The 16,399-nt window shown below is 39.8% G+C and overlaps 1 protein-coding gene across 1 annotated transcript in view; it reads right to left on the bottom strand.

Annotated features, from left to right (window-relative positions):
- LOC126354645 (polyprenol reductase) overlaps positions 1-16,399 on the bottom strand; it is a 42,018-nt gene that overhangs the window by 8,254 nt on the left and 17,365 nt on the right. Inside the window, exons 4-5 of the mRNA XM_050004415.1 lie at positions 13,630-13,761; positions 12,031-12,194 (exon numbers count right to left, since the gene is read on the bottom strand). Coding sequence (XP_049860372.1) covers positions 12,031-12,194; positions 13,630-13,761 — 296 coding nt within the window. The remainder of the gene's footprint in view (positions 1-12,030; positions 12,195-13,629; positions 13,762-16,399) is intronic.

The raw sequence follows: 16,399 nt of genomic DNA, 5'->3' as shown, positions 1-16,399 counted from the left end.
GACGTTAGAAATATAGGTCTATAGTTCTGCACATCTGTTCGACGTCCTCCTTGAAAACGGGGATGACCTGTGTCCTTTTCCAATCCTTTGGAATGCTACGCTCTTCTAGAGACCTACGGTACACTGCTGCAAGAAGGGGGCAAGTTCCTTCGCGTACTCTGTGTAAAATCGAACTGGTATCCCATCAGGTCCAGCGGCCTTTCCTCATTTGAGTGATTTAAATTGTATCTCTATCCCTCTGTCGTCTATTTCGATATCTACCATTTTGTCATCTCTGCGACTATCTAGAGAAGGAACTACAGTGCAGTCTTCCTCTGTGAAACAGCTTTGGAAAAAGATGTTTAGTATTTCGGGCTTTAGTCTGTCATCCCCTGTTTCAGTACCATTTTGGTCACAGAGTGTCTGGACATTTTGTTTTGATCCACCGACCGCTTTGACATAACACCAAAATTTCTTAGGATTTTCAGCCAAGTCAGTACATAGAACTTTACTTTCGAATTCATTGAACGCCTCTCGCATAGCCCTCCTCACACTACATTTTGCTTCACGTAATTTTTGTTTGTCTGCAAGGCTTTGGCTATGTTTATGTTTGCTGTGAAGTTCCCTTTGCTTCGACAGCAGTTTTCTAACTAGGTTGTTGTACCATGGTGGCTCTTTTCCATCTCTAACGATCTTGCTTGGCACATACTCATCTAACACATATTGTACGATGGTTTTGAACTTTGCCCACTGATCCTCAACACTATCTGTATTTGAGAAAAAACTTTTGTGTTGAGCCGTCAGGTACTTTGTAATCTGCTTTTTGTCACTTTTGCTAAACACAAAAATCTTCCTACCTTTTTTAATATTTCTATTTACGGCTGAAATCATCGATGCAGTAACCGCTCTATGATCGCTGATTCCCTGTTCTGCATTAACTGTTTCAAATAGTTCGGGTCTGTTTGTCACCATAAGGTCTAATATGTTATCGCCACGAGTCGGTTCTCTGTTTAACTGCTCAAGGTAGTTTTCAGATAAAGCACTTAAAAAAATTTCACTGGATTCTTTGTCCCCGCCACCCGTTATGAACGTTTGAGTCTCCCAGTCTATACCCGGCAAATTAATATCTCCACCCAGAACTATAATATGGTGGGGAAATCTACTCGAAATATTTTCCAAATTATCCTTCAGGTGCTCAGCCACAACAGCTGCTGAGCCTGGGGGCCTATAGAGACATCCAATTACCATGTCTGAGCCTGCTTTAACCGTGACCTTCACCCAAATCATTTCACATTTCGGATCTCCGTCAATTTCCTTCGACACTATTGCACTTCTTATCGCTATAAACACGCCTCCCCCTTCACTGTCCAGCCTGTCTCTGCGGTATACATTCCAATCTGAGTTTAGGATTTCATTACTGTTTATGTCTGGTTTCAGCCAACTTTCTGTCCCTAGTATAATATGGGTGTTGTGACTGTTTATTAGTGAGATCAGTTCTGGGACCTTTCTATAGACGCTCCTGCAGTTTACTATTAGCACATTAATATTGTTATCCCCTGTTGCATTTTGCCTACTCCTACCCTGCCACGTCTCAGGAGGCGTCTTGTCGGGCCTAGGGAGGGAATTCTCTAACCTAAAAAACGCCCATGTGCACTCCACACGTACTCCGCTACCCTTGTACCCCACTTCCGGTATGTAGTGCACGCCTGACCTATTCAGGGGGACCCTACATTTCTCCACCCGATAACATTTCTCCACCCGATAGCGAAGGTCGAGAAATTTGCACCCCAGATCTCTGCAGAATCGTCTGAGCCTCTGATTTAAGCCTTCCACTCGGCTCCAAACCAGAGGACCGCGATCGGTTCTGGGAATGATACTACAAATAGTTAGCTCTGATTCCACCCCGCGAGTGAGGCTTTCCGCCTTCACCAATTCTGCCAACCGCTTGTACGAACCAAGGATGACCTCTGAACCCAGACGGCAGGAGTCATTGGTGCCAACATGAGCAACAATTTGCAATCGGGTGCACACAGTGCTCTCTATCGCTGATGGTAGAGCCTCCTCCACATCTCGAATGAGACCCCCGGCAAGCAGACACAGTGAACACTGGACTTCTTCCCCGACCTTTCCGCTATTTCCCTAAGGGGCTCCATCACCCGCCTAACGTTGGAGCTCCCAATAACTAATAAACCCCTCCCCCCGTGTGCCTGATTGGACCCTGCTGAAAGAGCAGCCACATATCCACTCACAGGCAGAGCGGGCGATGCCACACGGACAGCCTCCACATTTACCCTCCACCTCGTGCGCTGCGAAAGCCGCTGAACCCACCACTCCCCTTGGGGATAGGGTTGCCCAACCCCGCGAAGATGTCTCGACAGAAAGGACAGTGGGTGAAGCATGGAACACCTGGGGTGTACCTTGCGACGCACCAGACTCCCCACTGCCACTACACTCCGAGGCAGCAGCCTGAAGACGGCTGACCGCGGCCATCAACACGCTCAGCTGTTTGCGAAGAGTGGCCAGCTCCTCCTGCGTCTGTACACAGCAGTCACACATCCTATCCATCCTAAGAAACCAATTTACTGAAGAGACTTAATCAACTTTTAACTAGACTGCTAATTGACTAATGGTGGCTGATTATTGACTAAACTGTGATTGCTAGCCACTTCTTGTAGAAAACAATGAAAATAGCACTACCTGTCTCTGGGCTGTATTGAAAACAAACACTAGCACTACTGGCACTATGGCTGACTAAAAGGACTCTCTCTGACTGTATTCAAAACAAACACGAAATCTAAGGAACACTATTAATAGCACTCGACAATCAAAGCTTCCTAAAAGCAAAAACACGCGGAAGAAGAAGTGACAAGTAAGAAAAATACAGTTAATACTTAAATTAAGGTAGCTCGCTGAACAGCAGACGTGAAGCAGACGGCAGTTAGGACGACTCACAGTTACTAATAATAGTAAACTACTGCCTTCAGATTATGATACATTTACACAGAACAGGAAAATGCCAAATTTTTTGACATTTCGTGGAAACTGCTGATTTTGTGTTATATCACAGAAAATTGCACGTTGCAGATTATTTTTGCTTTATCATTTAGAAAAAATTTTCCTGTTCCTACTCAGATGATAATACATTTTCCTTTTTGCTATGTGGACAATTTTACCTTTCTGAATATCTGAAGCAAGTTGCCAATCTTTGCACCACTTTCAAATCTTGACAAGGACACACTGAATATGCATACAACGTATTTCAGACAGTACTTCCACATTGATAACTGAAGCATGAAATGAGATTTTTATTAACATTGCTTGCCAGGACCTTAATATACAACTGGGGAGCAAGAGTCCCAACCCATTTCCCTCTGGCATGCCTGAAACTTTCACATTGTATCTGTCAATCCCTTTCCATCCAAGGTAAAATGCTGCATCCCCACTACCATGAAATCCTTACTCCAGTAATAAATTTCATTTTACACCTTATATGACCATACGTCTGTAAATAAGCATTGGTGTGGCACAGTGTCAAATGCTTCTCCAGAATCAAGAAGTACATATCTACCAGGTTGGTTGGTCCTACAGCTTTCAGGATGTCAGGTTTGTATGACGAATGTTTTTGGAATCTATGCTGGTTTCATGGAGTAGGTCATTCAGTTTCCAATATTCCATTATGTTTGAGTTCAGAACATGTTCTAATATTCTACAATTATACTGGATGGTAGTTTTATGAACCAACACTCCACAGTTGGACAAATGTTTTCTTCCAACTCCTACTCACAGTTTTTGATTCCCGAAATCTACAGTATGATATGATTAAGTCAGAGTCTAACACAGCCACGAATTCAGTATAGAATTCGACTGGGATTCTGTCAGTCTCTGGGATTTAATTCAATTTTAGCTATGTCAGCTGTTTCTCAACACTGCTGACACTAATACCTAGCATTGTAGAGTCAAATTAAACTGAGGTAGTATTTCTGGATTTTCATTTGTAAGAGAACATTTTATAACATAGGTTGGCATTTCTGCTTTTGCTAACTTTCAATTTTAGTTCCTGTGTCATCCACAATTCCTGGGCAATATCATTCATGCCACTGACAGCTTTACATATGATCTCTTTTGCACCTTTTTATGAGACACTCGAGAGGAGAATGAACTTCCAAATACATTAAAACTGTCTGCTTGCCCAGTACTAAGATCTAGAACACTAGTGCTACAGGAAATGGAAGTTTATGTTTTGAAAGCTAGCATGAAAATTAGGGATTTTGATGCAGAATCGTAGGTATAATTCAACTTGCAATATATAGGTACAAATGCAAAGTTCACAAAAGGGAGAGGGGGAGAGAGAGAGAGAGAGAGAGAGAGAGAGAGAGAGAGAGAGAGAGAGAGTGAGTGTGAGTTTAGTTGGTAGAAGTATAAATTCCACACACACTGAGCAGGGACCTAAACACGAGTTGCTTTTCAAATAGGCACAACTACACAGTTCTCCACTCCACTATGTCAGTGATTTAAACAATCTTCTCATGTGTGTCCCAAATGACAATCAAGAACTTTTGACTAATAATGGTATTCTCAAATAAATGGTTTCCTCACTAAACTACATATCTGGTACAAACATTATTTCTAGTATATGGCCATATTTGGTGTTTTTGAATTGTCACCGTCAGCTAAAATTTTTTGTAACAAGTTGTGGTTATTAAGAAAGTAATTACTATATCCAAACATTCATAAATGATGTACGAGATTCATAATTTCATGGCAGAGTTATTTGTTTCAAAAAGAACATTGAGAATCACAGTAGATGGTACTATAATAGGAGAAATAGTAAATCAATTTGCTATGAGGCTACAAACTGCCGATTTTACTGCTTCAAATGCATGAACTAATAATTTCAAGCCATGTGACCATGCAAGTAAATGGACCTCAAAACAATAAGCATATATGTTAAACACAAACAATCCTGTTGGAAGAACATCCGCAACTGAGCATTATAGCAGAGGTTGAAAATACCACTTCAGTTGTAAATTACTTTAGTTTTAGTTTACATTCCATTCTGCACAGAAATTACAGACATTTTAGATTTAAAAATCTAGTCTGTTGCCGTGCTTCATTTCTGACTGTATCACTATTCAGCATAAGAATAATACAAATATAAACATGACATGAAATGTATATTCTTCCGCATTTGCTGTTGTCTCACTCTAGTTTCGTAGTTTATTAGGCAGACAGGATTTAAACGAGATAGCAGCAAACATGAAAGAATATAGGGCTTTATGTTTACATTCTCCTACCTTTTCTTTTAATTTATTTGCTAACGCAGAGGTTTTGGTGCCAGTATTTATCTTTGTGCCTGCAAAGCATCCCTGTGTAGCACTACATATATTCGACAGCATAAGTTAGTTGTGGCGGCACCTAACAACATTTTTCAGAAGTTCCACTTACTTTGCACTCGATTCTAAGCCGCAGGCGTTTTTTTGGATTACAAAAACCGGAAAACAAGTGCGGCTTAGATTCGAGTAAATGCGGTATATCATCTGCATAAGCCAGGAGTTTTACTTCACTGCGTTCGAATCAGAGACCATTGTATAGATGTAAATTACTCTCCCGAACCACTTTCTCTAATGCAAGGTTGAAAAGGACACATGAAAGAATGTCTCCTTGTCGTAAGTCTGTTTTAATTGGAAAGGTGGGGGATATGGATCCTCTGAACAGTTGTATCATCCTAATGATTTTACTAGGTGTACTAAATTCTCGTAATGTGATGTAGAGGCTACTTCTGTGTAAGCTGTCATAGGCTTGCTGGAAGTTAATGAAGAGACAGTGGATGTTTTTGTTAAATTCCCAGTATTTCTCAAAGATCTGTTGTACAGTAAACAAATTATCAGTTGTGGAACAGTTTGTTCGAAATCCAGCCTGGTAACCTTGAATAATGTTTCTTGGTAAGGTTTAACTTTTTCCAGAATGGCCATTGACAGGATTTTGTATGTTATGTTCAGCAAACTGATTCCTCTGTAATTTCCACATTCCATTCTGTTTCCTTTCTTGTGTATGGGACAAATTATTGCAGTTTTCCAATCTTCAGGCAGTTTTTCAGTTTTCCAGATCATTGTGATAAGGTTATAAATTTCATTCAGTAGTTTGCTTCCACCCTCTTTTAACATCTCTGCTGATATCTGGTCCTTGCCTGCAGCCTTGTTGTTTATGAGCTTTGGAATGGAGTGGATCACTTCCTGTTCTGTGCTTCTACATTTGTCATTATTAATGCTGTCACTCTCATACATTGCGTAATTGTAGGTTATGTGCGGATCAGTGCAATTTAACATTTCTGAGAAATACTCTTTGGGTCATTCCATGTCAGTTCAAGCAGGGGGTCCAGCTCATAGTCTCAGATTTGACTGAAATTCAGTACACTAATTCTACTATGTGTGGAACACTCGTGTACAAAATATTAGTTTCCCCTGCCAATTAGTTCCAGAATTATGATTTGTGAAATAATGTGGCGTGACCCAGAAGTTGCAACCCGCATCTGGCAATCTATCTTCAGACCCAACTACAGGTCTTAATAACTTTGTAACTATTCCACACAGTCCAGCGAAATTTTTACAACCCTGTAACGTCCACTTCGAGAACACACTATGAAGCAAAACACCAACAACATATTTCTGAGGGAAAATAAAAATTCCAAAAGGTGATTAAAAAATGTAATATGTTACAATGTACATATTGTAGGTGCCCTATATGCCAAATATAATTCACTCAAAAAGGGTATACATTTTTTTGTGGTAAGCTTAATGTGGCCTAAACACACACAGAACTCATCTTGCCCATATCAGTCACACAAACAGAGTTACATGCACATGAAAATTTGTAAAATTACCTGAAAAACATGGATTTTCGAAGTGTGGTAGCACAAAAGGGACAAGTGATATCCAAGTCAAATTTCAAACACTGCATAAGTAGACCATAATGATATATATCTCACAATTTCAGCATGTTATTGCAAGACATTTGTGTACAATGGAAGTTGACAGATGTATTTGGTGATGTGGCCATTGTTCCACAACACAATTTTGTAAAAACATATCGTAAACTGTTCTGCCTCTTCTTATCCTCTCCCACAACTGTTTAATCAGTAAACAACAACATTTAGTCAGATTAACACAACCTATCATTAATGTTTACTGCACCTTAACTGCTAAAAACCAGTCGATTGTGCTTCGAACAGAAGTTCTCCCAAACTTTAGCTACTGTACTCTCTACATTGAGTGGCAAATTGTACTGTCTTCCTGACACTGTGGTAGGAACTGGAACTGTCATAAGAATATCTTCAAAAGGAATCCAACACCTGCCTGCCAAACATGGCAATGAAATTATCTTGCTGTTCCTGCTGGTGCCATGAAGTTCACAAATACATCACCTTCTGCCTCACAGCACTCTGCAACACATCCTAAGTACCATTTGTCATCATAAACAGCAATAACATAGCAACCTGGTTGTATGTTGCTGCTTTTGCTTGAGTCAGACACACTGTGAAGACACATGTTGCGCATGAACCTATAGTTATAACCATACAGTCTGCTCATCTGCACATTGTCAGAGTCCGCTGGAGAGAAGTGATAATGGCTCCTTGTGTCGGCAACAGTTTTAACGTGTTCTAGTCTGCTTTTTAGCAACTCTTCGACTGATTTCACCTAATCTTCCGAAACATAGAATGATTGTATGCGAGAAATATTTTTCTGTACCCAGGTAAATAATTGAAGAGGTGTTAGAATGTGACCTTCTGTAGGGTGCTGCAGACTAGCTCGTGATGCCATTCGCTTAATGGTAGCACCAATACCACCACATACATTTTTACCACGACTTCTTGTGAAAAAATTCCATTCTGCGTTAATCTGAAAATCACGGTAATGCACGCATAAATTTGTGAGATTTTTGCAGTTTTTGTGCTGACTAGCTGTCCCATCACTGAAGTATTTTGCAAAATGTATGTGAAGCAGCTTGTTTTTCACATATGCCATGACAGTGCAAATGTGGGCATGAACTGCAATGGTATCATGAATTAAACACTGTACTTTGCTTTGTTTCAAGATGTGTGCGATCCATGCATGTCCATTGTTTAAAAGAAACAAGTTCATTGTCATCCATAAGGAGTTCACCATACAGTTTGTTATTCATGTGTTCTGCAAGATTTGCCTTACCAGGACACTTTTCACACCTGTGTATCATGCTCTGGTAGGAACTGATGCCACACACTAGCAGCTTCATTGCACCTTTGTAATCCAGACCAGAATCCTTTATAGCAGCAAACCTCAGCTTAGCATTTTGACTAGTCTCACATACACAAACATTGTGTGTGCCCCTTGCACTTACAGGCACAACCCATTTTGGATGAAGATTGAAAGAAGATGATAAACCTACTTTGGTACTGGGATACTTTTCCTTGAATTCTACATATAGCTCTGATATGTTGCATAGCAACAGTTTTTTTTTTTTTTTTTTTTTTTTTTTTTTTTTTTTTTTTTTTTTTTTTTTTTTTTTTGCACCTGCACACATACATTTCCCATTTTCACCGTTACATAGTCTTTCTTTTTTCTTTTTTTTTCCAGGCATTATTTGGCTGTAGTCATTATCTTCATAAAACTCCGACACTAGCACCTTTATTTCTGAACTCAATTGCTTACGCTGAGCCTCCTGAAGTTGTGGAAGCACTCCTTGGGTTGCTTTTATTTTCCTAGCTTGCTTTACCATATATGTAGAAACACTGAATTCCTTTGCAGTGTAGTCAATAGACCAGCTGGAAGATGCAAGGGTAAAAATAGCTACTTTTTTCTGGCGTTTGGATATGGCACATTTTTCTTTCAAATCATGCCCAATTTTGTCCAAATCTGAGCATTTCTGGCATAATTTCTGTTCCTTTGGAGCAGGTAGTTCTTCCTCTTCCACCATTAGTGTGTCATGTGTCAGCTATTTTGTGTTTTAATTCCATTTGAGCTTCTTGTAGTTTTCTTCTACCATAGCTGGGCGTCTCTTTTCCCAACTTTGTGTGTCTTCATGGGAGACAAACCAAGAGCAGTCACTGAAGTATTTAATTGCTCATCCACTGTCGTCGTAGGTGGCTGATACTTTTCGTCATTGTCATGTAAATTATCAGAATATTCTTCATTTTTTTAGCAATGTAACACACCTGGAACATAAGTTACATGTGCATGTAACTTTGTTTGTGTGACATATGGGCAAGATGAGTTCTGTATGTGTTTAGGACACATTAAGCTTACCACAAAAAAATGTATACCCTTTTTGAGTGAATTATATTTGGCATGGAGGGCACATACAATATGTACCTTGTAACATATTACATATTTAATCACCTTTTGGAATTTTTTATTTTCCCCTCAGAATTATGTTGTTGGTGTTTTGATTCATAGCGTGTGTTCTCTAAGTGGATGTTACTGGGTTGTAAAAATTTCACTGGACTGTGTGGAATAGTTCCAAAGTTATTAAGACCAGAAGCTGGGTCTGAAGATGGATTGCCAAATGCGGGTTGCAACTTCCGGGTCACGCCACATTCTTTCACAAGTCATAATTCTGGAACTAATTGGCAGGGGAACTTAAAATTTTGTGTATAAGTGTTCCACACTCGGTAGCATTGGTGTGCTGAATTTCAGCCAAATCTGAGACTGTCAGCTCGAACATTTTCTCAAATTGGTTGAATTGACATGGAATGACCCCTTTCCATCTTTCTAGGATACCTTTCAGCTGTGTTAGCATATTCTGATTTTTATCTTTTATGAATAGGTTTTCACTTTGATAACCTCTCTTACTTTTCTTTGTATACTGAAAAAACTACTTTGAGTTTCCATTCCTGCTTTCCACTTCTATAGATCCTAGGACTCAGTTAGATATTTCCTTTCCTCTGTTCGTAGAACTCTTGCTGTTTCTCTTCTAACCGCATTGAACGTCTCCCTCCTGTCCTCGCTCTCCTTATTACGCAGCCTTAGAATCCTGGCTCCTTTCCTCCTTCCTACTGCCCTCTGACACTTTTTGTTGAACCATTTCTGTTTCTTTGTTGTTTTTTTTTCTTGCCCAATGTTTTTTCTGCTGCATCTGTTACTACTGTCTTTATTCTCTTCCAAGCCTTCTCTACACTATTTTCCTCCTCAGAACTTCTTGTAATGCTGTAAATCGGTTACTCATTTCAATCACACAGCTCCTTTATCAGACAGTTCCTTTAGTCATTCCATGTCTAAACTAGGTTTTGGTAGGGCTTTTGGCTATTGATTCCAAATCATCTTGGTTTTCATCTTTCCCATCTGGAGAGCACCATGTACATTTGTGCTTATCTTTGTAAGGGAACATCATCGAGCAAATTCTCATATTCTTTGACAGCGCAAAGTTGATCATTTTTAATCCATTTTCATTTGTGGTCAAGTGCTTGCTACATTTTCCTATAGTGGGGATGAACATATCCTCTTTACCCATTTCTTCCATTAAAGTCCCCTATGATTACTCTCATATTTCTTGTTGGAATACTTTCGACTACTCTCTCTAATTCTTCATAGTACTCAACTTACTCATCCTCAGTTGAATCTTCAGTTGGTGCATGGACATTTATGAATGTTATATTGTACCACTGGTGTTTGTTTGTTTTGTACGACATTCTTTTGTTAGTGGGATGGAATTCCATAACCCAATTAACAATCCTGTTCTTAACAGCAAAACCAGTACCATAGTCAGGATGTTTTTCCATCTCCACCATAAAAAAATGACAATTATCCTCAGTGTGTATCCCTTCTCCAAGCCACTTAACTTCCCATAGAGCTATAATATCTGTCTTGTATGTTTTTAGTTCAGATATCAAAGTCGCTGCTGTAGTTGGTTTATTTAGACTACGAATGTTCCATGTCCCAAATGCGAAGCAGTGTTTCTTGTTTCTATCTCACAAATTTCTGTTCCATAGCCTATGTCTGTTTCCTTTGAATCCATTATCTCAGGCAAATTGTTGATGTGAGCCAGTAGGTACAGAAACCCCTGGCCGCATTACAAGCACTGCGCAGGTTAAGCTTGGTGATGGGGCTGCCACCTCACAGCTTCCAAGCTTGCTGAGTAATATTTTGGATTACAATTTCCTAGGCAGATTGCCTTTCCGAGTATTCACACATAAAAAACAAATTTTTCTAAAAAGTTTTGAAAACTTTTAAAAAACATTTCGAAATCCCCTGGTCGGGCTAGGTGCTACGAAACCTATGTCAATGCGCAAGTGGCACCAGTCAGTACCACAGACAACTGCCTGCGTAGGGAATATATATACAAATGATACTACCACACTAACACTGTGCTGTAGTCCCCAAGCGCCGTGTGTACCAGGCACGGCCCCGTGTTCTGTCTTTCAATAGATGGCAGCACTTTTGCCACTCTGGTTTACCAATTTGCCTCCTCGATCGCATGCGCTACTCCCTGTTCTGCGCTCATATGCAGCATACCGCACCTAGTACATGCGGCGCTCAGGGACCACAGCACATTGTAAGTGTAGTGATATCATTTGTATATATTCTTTACCCAGGCAGTCGTCCGTACTACTATGTGGTGCCACTTGCGCATTGACATAGGTTTCATAGCACCTAGCCTGACTGGCGGTTTTGAAATGTGTTTTAAAAGTTTTCAAAACATTTTAGGAAAATTTGTTTTTATTTTTGTGTGTGTTGCGGCGTGTGAAAATTATCTCCCATCTTTTGCTATTTCCAGTACGACACCTGAAGATTGGCTTATAACAGCCCAAAACTGGTCGCGTGAAAATAAAGTAATTTACAACTAAAGCGGTATTCTCAAGCTCTGATATGTTAAACAAATATGAACACAACTTTCTCTCTAAAGTAAGTTTCTAACTATTAATTTGAAAAAGAAAGAGGTTTATTTATTATGATAAAAAGCATAGAATCAAGAGTTTCTCAATTATGTTAATGTACTATTTTATTTTTTACTATCTGAAAGATGAGCTCTCTTTACTGTAACTGATTAGATCTTATTTTGCGCACTCAGACTTCTCCTTACCTGATTGCTCAGAACCCAAAGAAAGACTACATGCCACGTGTTTGCTGCTCTTAAAATTATTGATATTGCCATATACATTAATATTTCAGCGAGAAAATGTGGAGATGACACAAGTTCAAACCATCCTCCGTAAGGTATACTATGTTTTGTTGTTACAACCTGGCCTGGCAAAAAGATGAAAAAATAAACAGAAATAATTATTAATACATCTTACCACACAAGACATTAAGGTAAATGATACATGATTATCCCAAAATTTCAGTACATAGTCTCAACAACAATAGTTCAAGAAAATATTTTTTCCTAAAGGTTGATTTTTCCAACCTGTACAAACTCTTGGGAGTGATCAAAGAGAAGATACAGAACAAAGGTCTAATGAACTTACGTTTCCATACTAGAGACCATTTATTCAATCATATATTATTACAGAGACTGTGGTCTAATACTGTAGCATGCAGCCACAGTTACAGTATGCATGGTTTCTTGTTAGAGGGTGGTACTGTTCCTCATACGTCATGCCCTAGTGCCCTTTCCTGCCATGGTAATTGGTAAAGTTGTGTCCGATTCACTTCTCTTGCTGACCTATCTTGCAGTGGATGTGATACAGCACTGTACACAATGGTTTCATATTCAAATTGAGAGCTTGCTGCCATTGTCTTTACTCACATAAAGGCAAATGACAACGGGCACTGGGCAGTGAGGTTGTATCAGATCTGTCCCCACCGACAACCACCCCAGCATTCAATGTTGGCTACAGTGCTTCACCATTTGTCCGGGACAGGCTCATTTCAGGAAACAGGAAATCATAGAGGATGTACCCGAAATGTCTGAACACCAGACTATGAGGAAAATGCAATTAACACTATGGAAGCTGACCACCTTTTCAGTGACAGGCAGTTGTCCCACTAGTACAGAGTTAGCCAGAGGAGCATGTGGAACATTCTCCATGACAATTGTTACTACCTTTATTACTTACAACATGTGCAATGCTCACCAGAAACAGACTTATGGGGCCATCTCAAAAGTATATGTATGCAGAGCCCATTCCAGATGTGGAAACACTGGAGCAGCGTACTCGAGCTGGCACATATAAGCATGCATTGAGGCACATGGAAACCATTTTCAACACACACTGTATCTGTGGCTGCATGGTACAGTGCATATTAGACCACAGTCTCTGTAAGAATTTATGATTGAATAAATGGTCTCTAGCACGGTAACTATGCATATCTGGACCTAAGTTATTTGATCTTTTTTTGTTCCATACCCTCTCTTCTATAAATCCCTAGAGTTTCTACATGTTTGAGAAAGTTATCCTGTAAAATAGAGGCAAAAAATTTATACCATGAAAATTGTGACCATACTGCATTTTTGTGACCATACTGCATTTTTGTTGCACGAGTCTTCTATTCTACTGCGCAAGGAAATAACTTTAGTTTTCACAAAATAACAAATTAAAAACATAGGACAGTGACTAAAATGATGTTAACAACTGAAATGTTGTACAAGTATTAACTAGGCAGATAACATGAAAACATTGTAATTATTCACTACACAAAATTCTGGATAACATTTGTGGTAAAACTGGTATGCACTTACCATTTTTGTTTTTTCTCAAGTTGGCAAGAATTATCGCAGACCTGTACTGATTGTAGCATGCCCAAAGAAACATAGTCACTCCAATGACTTCAAGGAATGAGATGTCCCCAAAATGTAACTGCACTCTTTGTTCTGGTCAATTGAGAAAATATGATCATAAATTTGTGAAACAAAATGCACAATGAGAAAAGTCAACTATCACCACCATAAGCTGAGTCATTGAAATACATGCATGGATGTATTAAAATGGGTAGGAAGAGGAAAATCTGGACCATCAGTCCCTATAGTGATGTGCTACTAATAATGAACAAAATTGGGTTTTTCATTATCCAAATGACTTTCTAAAACCTATAGTGTGGAAATTTGCTGCTTGCAAGTTCTTCTATGGCTAGAATGTGATATAGTGACACAAAATATGACCTAGTGGGTGTAATGACAGGATAGATTTAGAATAAGCTGCAGGAATGGGATGGACAGACAGATGATGATATACATAAAACACACAAAGGAATGAAAGACTAGCATTTACATTTAGGATGAAAAACTGCTTCTCACGAGAACACTTTACATTTTACATGCCCAATTTAGTTAAAAATGTTATGCCACCAGCACGTGCTGCATGTTGAGAGCTCTAATGCATTATGAGAATATGGAATACTACATGCACAATGTAACTTGGAACTTTCCTGGGAATGGAGGAATGGAAGGAAGTCAGTTGTGTATGGTCAGGTGTGGATTAATGTCATCTGTTGTTAGCCTTAACTAGGAAACAACATAGCATGCCACTGTAATACAGAATTGTGGCAAGTATCATGAATACAATGTTAACTCTGGTGTGCTGCCTGCCCCCCCCCCCCCCTGCCCTCCCTCACACACACACACACACACACACACACACACACACACACACACACACACACACACACTTCTGTTCCTCCTGCAGCAGTCCATATAATAAGTAGTGACCATGTGCTTACATTCCCAGCATCCCACATGAAAAGTGGCATGTTACAATGTGCACACAGTATTGATCTTTGTGACTTGCAAGAGGTGTCCAATGAACGGCAGCAGTGTGAAAGAAAGAAAATACCTATGTCTTTATTAAACTGGTTCCTGCAGGTGACATTCCTACAGTCCCTTATCCATGGCTTCATGTTTTTGATATTCCCTCAGCTTTGACATGACATGCTGCTCACCTCACACGCCTATCTTCTCTCCAGCTCACCACATAGCATACCTCATTTGACTGCTTCACACTGCCTTCCCGACATGCACATCACAATGTTTCATTCACTCCAGCTCTTCATGCACAAGATACTCCAATCTTCACTTGAAACTACACTTTTTGTTTTCCTAAGTGCACATCTACATCAATACTCTGCAAATCACACTTAAGTGCCTGGCAGGGGGTTCATCGAACCACCTTCACAATAATTCTCTATTAATAATGATCCTTTCTCCCTATGTATGTCAGCATCAACAAAATATTTTTCACATTCAGGGGAGAAAGTTGGTTACTGAAATTTCATGAGAAGATTCTGCCACAATGAAAAACACGTTGTTTTAATTTTTCCAACCCCAAATCCTGTATCATGTCAATGACACACTCTCCCCTATTTTTCAATAATACAAAACATGCTGCTCTTCTCTGAACTTTCTTGATGTACTCCACTAATCCTATCTAGAAAGGATACCACACCACATTGTAGAACTCCGAAAGAGGACAAACAAGCGTAGTGTAGGCAGTCTCTCTAGAAGACCTGCTGCATCTTCTAAGTGTTCTGCCAATAAAACACAGTCGTCTTCTCAAAAATATTTTCTATGTGCTCTTTCCAATTTAAGTTATTCATAATTGTAATTTCTAGGTATTTAGTTGAATTTATACCCTTTAGATTTGGCCGATTTATAGTGTGAACAAAGTTTAACAGATTCCTTTTAGGACCTCACACTTCATCACACTGTCCATCAGAGAGCGCTGACACATTATCTGCGAATCCAGTAATGCTGGCAACTGATGGGTTGTGCAGGGGGATTGTATCAACCTGTACCACATCGAAACAGCCTGAAGATGACACAATGAAGCACTGAAACTGGTAGGGACAAAATAAAACAAAATCAGAAGGACAGCTGTAGGTGGTTTTTATTTTTTGTCAGGATAGTAAACGGCCGTCATCCCAGAGACGTCCTGCTAAAAGGATGGACATACAAAAGCTGAATGGATGCAGGTGATCAAACAGAATGCTTACTTACATGTCACCTGTCAGAGTCCTATCTAGACATATCAGGGATCCTGTATCAATCCAACTACACACGGCCCACGCCATTACAGAGCCTCCACCAGCTTGAACATACCAATGCTGACATGCAGGGTCCATGGATTCATAAGGTTGTCTTCATACCTCTACACGTCCATCCACTCAATACAATTTGAAACGAGACTTGTCCGACCACATGACGTTTCCAGTCATCAACAGTCCAGTGTCAGTGTTGACGGGCCCAGGCGAGACGTAAAGCATTCTGTCGTGCAGTCATCAAGGTTACACGAGTGGATCTCTTGCTCAGAAAGCCCATATTATTAATGTTTCATTGAATGGTTCGCAAGCTGACACATCTCCGCTAATTTTTAAGTTTCCGCCACTCATACCTCACCTGTCATTCAACATCATCTTTGCCTCCACACTTCTGCCTTGATTTACATCTCTGCCCATACTCTTTGCCTTTAAATATGTCTGCTTGTGTCTGTGTGTGTATGTATGGATGGATGTGTGTG

The sequence above is a fragment of the Schistocerca gregaria genome, chromosome 3 (assembly GCF_023897955.1).
Source record: "Schistocerca gregaria isolate iqSchGreg1 chromosome 3, iqSchGreg1.2, whole genome shotgun sequence".
Lineage (NCBI taxonomy): Eukaryota > Metazoa > Arthropoda > Insecta > Orthoptera > Acrididae > Schistocerca > Schistocerca gregaria.
Note: the sequence above shows the minus strand (reverse complement) of the source record. Positions and strands in the feature narration are given on the sequence as shown.